The sequence below is a fragment of the Aspergillus niger genome (assembly GCF_000002855.4).
Source record: "Aspergillus niger supercontig An12".
Classification (NCBI taxonomy): domain Eukaryota; kingdom Fungi; phylum Ascomycota; class Eurotiomycetes; order Eurotiales; family Aspergillaceae; genus Aspergillus; species Aspergillus niger.
Window position 1 is genome coordinate 1,647,512 of NT_166527.1, and position 7,346 is coordinate 1,654,857.

At 45.1% G+C, this 7,346-nt stretch overlaps 2 protein-coding genes across 2 annotated transcripts; both read right to left on the minus strand.

Annotated features, from left to right (window-relative positions):
- Positions 1-619: 619 nt before the first annotated feature.
- An12g06880 (hypothetical protein) lies at positions 620-3,210 on the minus strand (the record flags this gene model as incomplete). Its single annotated transcript, XM_059751005.1, has 3 exons — positions 620-2,768; positions 2,800-2,845; positions 2,898-3,210. 3 exons carry the CDS (start codon positions 3,208-3,210, stop codon positions 620-622), a joined length of 2,508 nt encoding a protein of 835 aa, XP_059601886.1.
- A 1,854-nt stretch (positions 3,211-5,064) lies between these two features.
- On the minus strand, positions 5,065-6,655 carry An12g06890 (uncharacterized protein; the record flags this gene model as incomplete). The annotated part of the gene is made up of 2 exons (XM_059751006.1): positions 5,065-6,590; positions 6,640-6,655. 2 exons carry the CDS (start codon positions 6,653-6,655, stop codon positions 5,065-5,067), a joined length of 1,542 nt encoding a protein of 513 aa, XP_059601887.1.
- Between the last annotated feature and the right edge of the window lie 691 nt (positions 6,656-7,346).

Sequence of the window (7,346 nt, forward strand, 5' to 3'; positions counted from 1 at the left end):
TATAGCCTAAGCTTATAACCAGCTACTCAACAGCCTATGCTAGAACGTATTGATGGATGAATATACGCTCTTCATTAGCCCAGGCTCGCTAATAGCCTAGATATAGGATACATCCAGTAATACTTAGGCTTTCAGATAGCTTGTTCATTCTAATAGCATAGACTTTTATGTAGCTTAGACTACTCCATAGCCTGTGCTAGAAAATATTGATGGATGAATATACGCCTTTTATTAGCCCAGGCTCGTCAATAGTCTAGGTACAGGATATGTCTAGTAATACTTAGGCTTTCAGATAGCTTGTTCTATCTGATTGCTTAGGCTTATAGTTAGCTTAGACTACTCCATAGCCTGTGCTGGAAAGTAATTGAATATATTACAGTATAGCCTAAGCTTATAGCCAGCTACTAAATAGGCCAGACTGGATAGTAGCCCCAATGATATTTAAGCTTTCAGATAGCTTATTCTATGTCATAGCCTAGGCTAGTAATCCTGAATTTAATTGTATCTTCTGGCATAGGCTAGTAGCACTACGATAACAGACTACTGATATTGCTCAGTTAAATATTCACAGCCAGTGTAGACTGTCAGAAGTAGTGTCGAATAGTAATTAGAATAAGGCTTATAGTTGCACATTTTCCACATCTAGTTTAGCTTGGAACAGCTGATCTTGTTCTACGCAGACGATCAGACGTCCATTCAAAAGCTCTTGCTGAACTTGATCATATCCAATTTGGCATGCATCATTGTGATGGACAACCAGATAGCACCATCCTTCATGACTCTCAATAAAGTGCTGGACGAGGGGGATCTCGTCAGATGCCGGCACCCAAAGCTGTGAAGTTCCGTAGACATAAAGAGTATGCTTATATCCTTGATTAGTTACGTATTGTTCAACCTCATCAACGGTCTTTTTCTGCTCGTCCTTAGGCACGATTTTATCCCATAGAGAAACTTCTGCAGGCTGGGATTGGGTTATTGATAATGTTTGCTGTCTACTGGCTTGGGATCCGATCACTGGGGGAAAAGGGGTTGGTTGATCAGGCGGAACTGAAAGTAACCGGCCAGGATCCAAAGACAAGGCCAGTTGCCTATCATCGGACTTTGTATGCTCAGTATCCGGTTTGTGTCCAACAATCTCGTTGGACAGATCCACGGTAACGGCAAGTGAATGCTGCATCAAATTCGAGCCAGTGGGCGGGAAGGGGGTGGTTGGGAGATCATCAGATATGTAAACTGACTGGCGAGGTATGACAGCCAGCTGTCTTTCGTTGGTCTCTGTCTCTTCCGAAGTTAACGGGGGCGTAGAATTCATGGGCTCCGTTATCGTAGCGATACCCTGAGCCTGGTTCAATGGTAGCTCTGGATCACTATCAAAATCCATAGGCTCTGTTATCATAACAACGTCCTGTGCACTATCAGACTGTGGCCTAGGATCTGGTTGTTGCAATGTATCATGACCCATAGACACTGTTATCACATCAAGGCCCTGCGTATCATCGGATGGATGTGACGGTCCCGGATCTGGTGGTCGTATTGTCTCGGAAGCCACAGGTGCTTCAGACTCTGCGGACATTTCGACGTCGTGCCCACCCTGGTCTCTCTCCGAAAGCTGAGGACTTGATAAACTTGAACCAAATTTCTGATCCCCAAAGAAGGATAGAAACATGTCCTTGGCCACCGCAAATTGTGTGACATCGCTGCCACCAGCTGGGCATTGTGAACGGCCATGGATATTTTTCAGAGTGAGATATGGTGCTATGCTTTGAAACACAGCCTCCGTTGGCATTCCGCATCTGCTCTTCAGCTTCCACTCTCTGTCACCATTTATCAAGAAAAGAGGATACTGACTGGATTCCACAAGCTCATCATAATGCGGATATAACTGTATGAGACTGTCTATTTGACGCGAGGAGAATCCACATCGGGCTGCCGATCTTGCAAAAAAGCCCCAGTAGTTGCCATTGAATTCGACTCCATGTCCCCTTCTATCCTGCAGTGGCTTGAATGAGGTAATGTATGGAAATATGCGGAGGGCTGTTAACCATAGGTGCTGATACGATAGCTGAAATCGCTCTTCTGTCTGTTCTTGACCGGCCCTGAAGCATTTTTTCAGTTCGCTCCGAACAGTCCCACGGAACCTCCCAGGAAGCAAAGCTCTCAATAGTATCGCAGCTGGCTCCAGGAATTTTGTATTTTCCAGGAAAGTCCTCATTGATGGAATTATACCATCTGTAGTTATTACCCGGCTCTTCAGAACAGCACGTTGTCCTTCATCACGGATATTTGTGAAAAGCCTGCCGGCGGTAAAAGCATCCTCAATGAAATCCTTGTCAGCTGAAGACCAGCGTGGTGAGCGCCCCTGTAGGTGTTCAATGTCAGATGTTGTAAGTACATTGACATCAAATCCGTTCATTATCCTCGTCCATACAGTGTATACATGCTTCACATATGCGGCCAATTCTTCAGGACACTTCATACGAAAGAACCGCCGAATATTTCCTAATTGAAACGAGAACAAAAGAGCGGGAAATGATAGAAGAGAATCAAGTGCATGACAGAATGGTTCAAAATCCTTTGACTTATGAAGCCTGGCATAGTCAATTTGCTTCCACTGGGAGCCCATTCGGCTCATCCATTTTTGGGCACGGGTTTTGTCACTTTGCAATTGACTTGATCGGATTTTGTAATAAATTTCTCCGTCAAAGAACGGCGACGAATTATCATCTGCTTCTGAAATGAAGACGAGGCACTCGGGAGGCAGTGCTAGTCTGTATATTAGTATTTTCTGTCTGTACGTACTTGGCAAGGCGCACCGTTAGCATCAAAGAAGACAACTGTCCACCATCTATCTGTTGGTTCGTTGTAGAATCTTTTTGCAGCCTTCCAGCGATGCCTACCGCGTAAGGCCAATAATTCTATCGTTGATGGAAGGGGAAGAAATGGAGGGACAGCTTCACGGATAGAGGAGATAGGCATATTCGCTTTCTCTAAAGCTTGCCGCAGTAGCTCTTGGCTTACTGCAACAGGAATACGGTTCTCATAGGCATCTCTGTCACAGGAATAGTCCCGGAATAGGTTCAGGAGACGGGCTTCGCATTTCTCGTTATCGATTCTGCTAGCATGAGGAGCAAAATAGAGATTGTCGAGGCAGATTCTAGCAGATCCGAGGTAGGCGTTCTCTTGGATCTTTGCGAACGAGCCCTCGTTCATAGTGACGATGAGAATTGGATACAGTCTGAGAGATGTAGCGATGTATTGTACAGTACCTATTTAGGCCGACTATTTTCTCTCACAGAAGAACCGGCTGAGTCCTGGAACTAAGACCCTCAGCTGCTGGGAAAATGAAAGGGGCCAGTATTTATCTGCTACTATTCCACAGGTATTGGTCGATGGCTGACTTGCCCATCGCAATGTTCTGTGGAAGCTTTCCGGTTTACTGCGTTGCCCAGATGCAGTTGAGTAAGCTGGAATATACTTGGTTGCAATAGCAGTATCACCTTTAAATAGCTCTTCAGTTTGGTTCTAAACCTATGCTAGTCTGTAATTGGCTAGTTATTACTGTATCATTCTGCCAAATAATGATATTGATATGCCGGGAGAGAAGCTAGCTATTTCTGGATAAGCCAAACGTCCGTTCTCCCATCGCTTCTCTATAACGGAAACTCATCACCAGCGTGCAGTAAAATCACGCATTTTCGAGTCGAAGCTATTAATCATATCCAAGAATTCCCTGTGCAGGAGGCAACGCGCAAAATGCGACTTTAAACACTCCTTGCATACACTGCTTCTCTGTTTGTTGCAGTTCTAGCAACTCCAGTAGTGGTAAACTCTGCGGGGAAACGCTTGGGATACATGGAGAAATTAGCAAGTGATGGAAGCCTGGGTTGGTGCATGCCAGATTACTAATGCAAGGTATATGAGAATTGCATTCCGCCGACATTAGAGGCAATATTAAAGGGCCGCCCGCAATACTATATTGTACCACTTGAGACGGCTTTTCGAACCCTAAGCCCGAAAGTCTAACCTTTTTATCAATATCTGTAGCGCTTGCGTATTGGCTTCTATGTAGAATAAGCTAATTGGAGTTGGTAACCGCCCCTGGATTAGCTGCCTGGGTCAGGGTTCGAAAGCCAATCTGTCTACAACAGAACATGGAATGCACTTTTGGGGGGTTGATAATATAATTAACGTCTCCATAGCAAGGTCTTGGGGAAGGGTACGGGAAATGTTATGAGGGTTCAGGTTGGGCGAGATGCTGGTTGACCAACGTGCTGTATTCCTGGAGGGTCTTTGAATTTACCCACTCTGCCTTAAGCTTGGTCCATAGGGAAAGTAAGATCGTCACTGTGGATGTGGTTCAATATCTATCAATCAATCAACACGCGCAGAATGTGTTTGTAATAAGACTAAAATTCCTTGGTTAGGTTTCGAAAAACAATCTTAATAATGAGACCAAGTAGCGTAGACTTTAGGTGTTAGATGGAAGTCGTTATGAATGCACAATATCAATATAGAAGTTGAGACTGTTCCATCATTCACGGTTGACAAGAGTTAAGGGCACAAGTCACATTTGCTGTGGAAGCAAGGATCTTCCACTCTGCTGATAACCTCAGATTACCCACCATCCCCATGGGCTCGTCGAGAGTGTCTCGTATATTAATCTTTCTTCAAGCTCACTGTTGCTTTAAGCTGTGAATTTGCCAAGAGACGTTGTTTATTTAAATCATTGTATGATCTACACCTATAGATTGAAGTTGAGGGAAGGGTCTGAAGAAGTCTGGAATCAGAAAATTGGTTGTGCACGGTGCTATTCATGCAGTTACTTCTACAGCTTGAAATTGAGCTTCATAGGACCAGTAAGCGTACTTAAATGACACACGAGCAAAGTGCGATAGCGGGAAGGGAACAGCAGCTAAAAATGATACGTGAGAAAGATAGACTGTTGTTTTACTTCCCATCAATCTGTAGCATCGAAATGAGGGACAGTATGGCTGTTAATCAAGCCGTCAGCTGTTCTACTCAAGCGTTAATACGGCTGACAGTAGGTTGAGGGACTGAAGGGTATTACCGAATGAGATATTCCAAAGCCAAGGCGCGTGCGTGGTCTGTTGCTGAATATTGTTGTGACACTGTGGATTCTATATGGGAAATTGCGGTTTTTAAGGTACCTTGATGCTCAATCGACAGTGTAGGAATAATCAGTTGAAGAAAGCTGATATATGACTCCAGTAAAGCCGTGGACTGTGTCCCGCTTGAAGGTATCAATTCATCATGATTCATATCTCGGTGGTCGTCCACCAGGGGGCTTCTTTGTAATGGAATAGTAATGTTACTTTCCGGGCGGTGCAGAGCTATATCTGCATCCACGATACCATTCAGATCGACTGAGATGTTGATTTGGATCGTAACCTGGCAGTCGGAAGGAAGCCGGAGGCAGCGGAGATCAAAAGTTCCAAGAGTCCTGACTGAACCAATATCCCCTTCTATAAGTTTGAAGGACTGGGGGAGATACGCTATTGACAAAACCCCAACAATAATCGTCGATTCACGAGTCAGTGTAGTATTTCGGGGCCAGAGTTGCAGTAGAAGCCCAGGCAGGAGCTCAATATGTATCGAACTAGGAACCACATCTAGGATAAGCAGTTCGGAGAACAGCGATCGGCCTGTCAATGATGCTGCCTGTAGTGCCGCTCCGCGGGCAGCTGCCACTTGCGGACGGCATAAATCTTTTTTTGAACAGCCGAAGAAGTCTGCTAGAACCTTTTGCAGTATGGGTGTGCTGGCAGAACCACCAACAAGGACCACCTCCCGGATGGCAGACTTTTCAATCTCAGCATTGTGGATAGTCCTCTTCACTAGGGCAACTGTCCCTGCAAAGTTGTCCTTACAAACATCCTCGTACTCCTTCCGCGTAATGACGAGACCGCTCGTATCAGATACTGATTCACAGACCGATAGGGATCTTTTGATGTCCTCGGACCTGCCAAGAAGTGATTGCAGGTCTCTGTCTGGAATTCTATCTCTCATGTGATATTCGAGGTAGCGGCGTAACTTGATATCGTACGCCCATCCGCCCAGCCGGCAGTCACCGTGGCTTGACTTAACCTCAAAAAGACCGTTCCAAGCATCCAAAACAGTAGCTTCAGCCCTTCGGGCCCCAATATCTAAGACTAGCATGAGATGGGCGTCAGACGTTGGCGAGTCAGTCCACTGCGCTATGGCAGCGGCTGTTGGAGTGTTCAGTAACCGATGGACCTTGAGTCCAACTTGATGCCCAGCATCTCTGGTTTCAGCACGTTCCGCATCATGACAAGATGACGGTACGGTGATAACAGCATCCTCAACAATCGTACTAACATAGGACTCGGCTAAGGCTTTGGCCGCGGCAAGGATGACCCTGAGATCTTCCTTGCAATAACGAAGAGGGCTGCATACCCGATCCCGAATTGCGGGGCCGACACTGGGAGCAACGGAGGTGCGAAGTAGGTACGATGATGGGATTCTCTGGCGACCCTGTGTGTCCGGAATAACATGAACTTTCCCATCCTGAGCAACAGCAATGGAAACATACGAGATGCCAAGGTCGATACCTAAGAATATCAGCTGTAGGGCTTTTTCTACTTATGCGTTATGCCATACCGATAGCGTTTGGCATATTGTGAAGAATTTCTCGAATTGAACTGAATTGTGATACCACGATACTATCTTCGGTCTCCTCTTGAAGTGCCAAAACAAGGGTGACTTGATATTATAACACGGCTGGCTGTTCATAACATAACCAAGCATGGAAACAAGAACGGCAAGAGACAGACATAGAATAGATCCGGGGTTTTGTACATAGCCTTAGTGTGTTTTGTAAGTCTTACTATAACAATGACATATAGGATGTGGAAGTTGCCAGACTCGTAAATATCTTAGCATATGCTTGATCGACACAGTATACTCTTAGTTTACAGCATCTTATCTACTCATGCTTTGCAGGTCATAGGGAAGAAAACTGTAGCCCATCTGATCCGTGGCTTGTCTTCCATGGTGCCCTGTAGAGAGAACTTGTCTGAACATACCGTGAAGGTTCGTTTCAATCTATTTCACTCTCAAGTAGCAAGCTCAACCCCTGGTATACATGTATGATACAGTGGGTTTGTGGAATAGACAGTGGAACTAAGATAATCTACGAGTATTTCTTCTGCCGCATCGAGCAGGAATTATGGAATGGATAGCGTATACATAATCCTACACATTAAGTTGGGATTAGTCAAGAAGTGTAGCACTACTGTATTTACTTTGGTTCGGAAATAGAATAAGTTTGGATAACATGTAAATAACATTTCACTCGAGTACCCAGC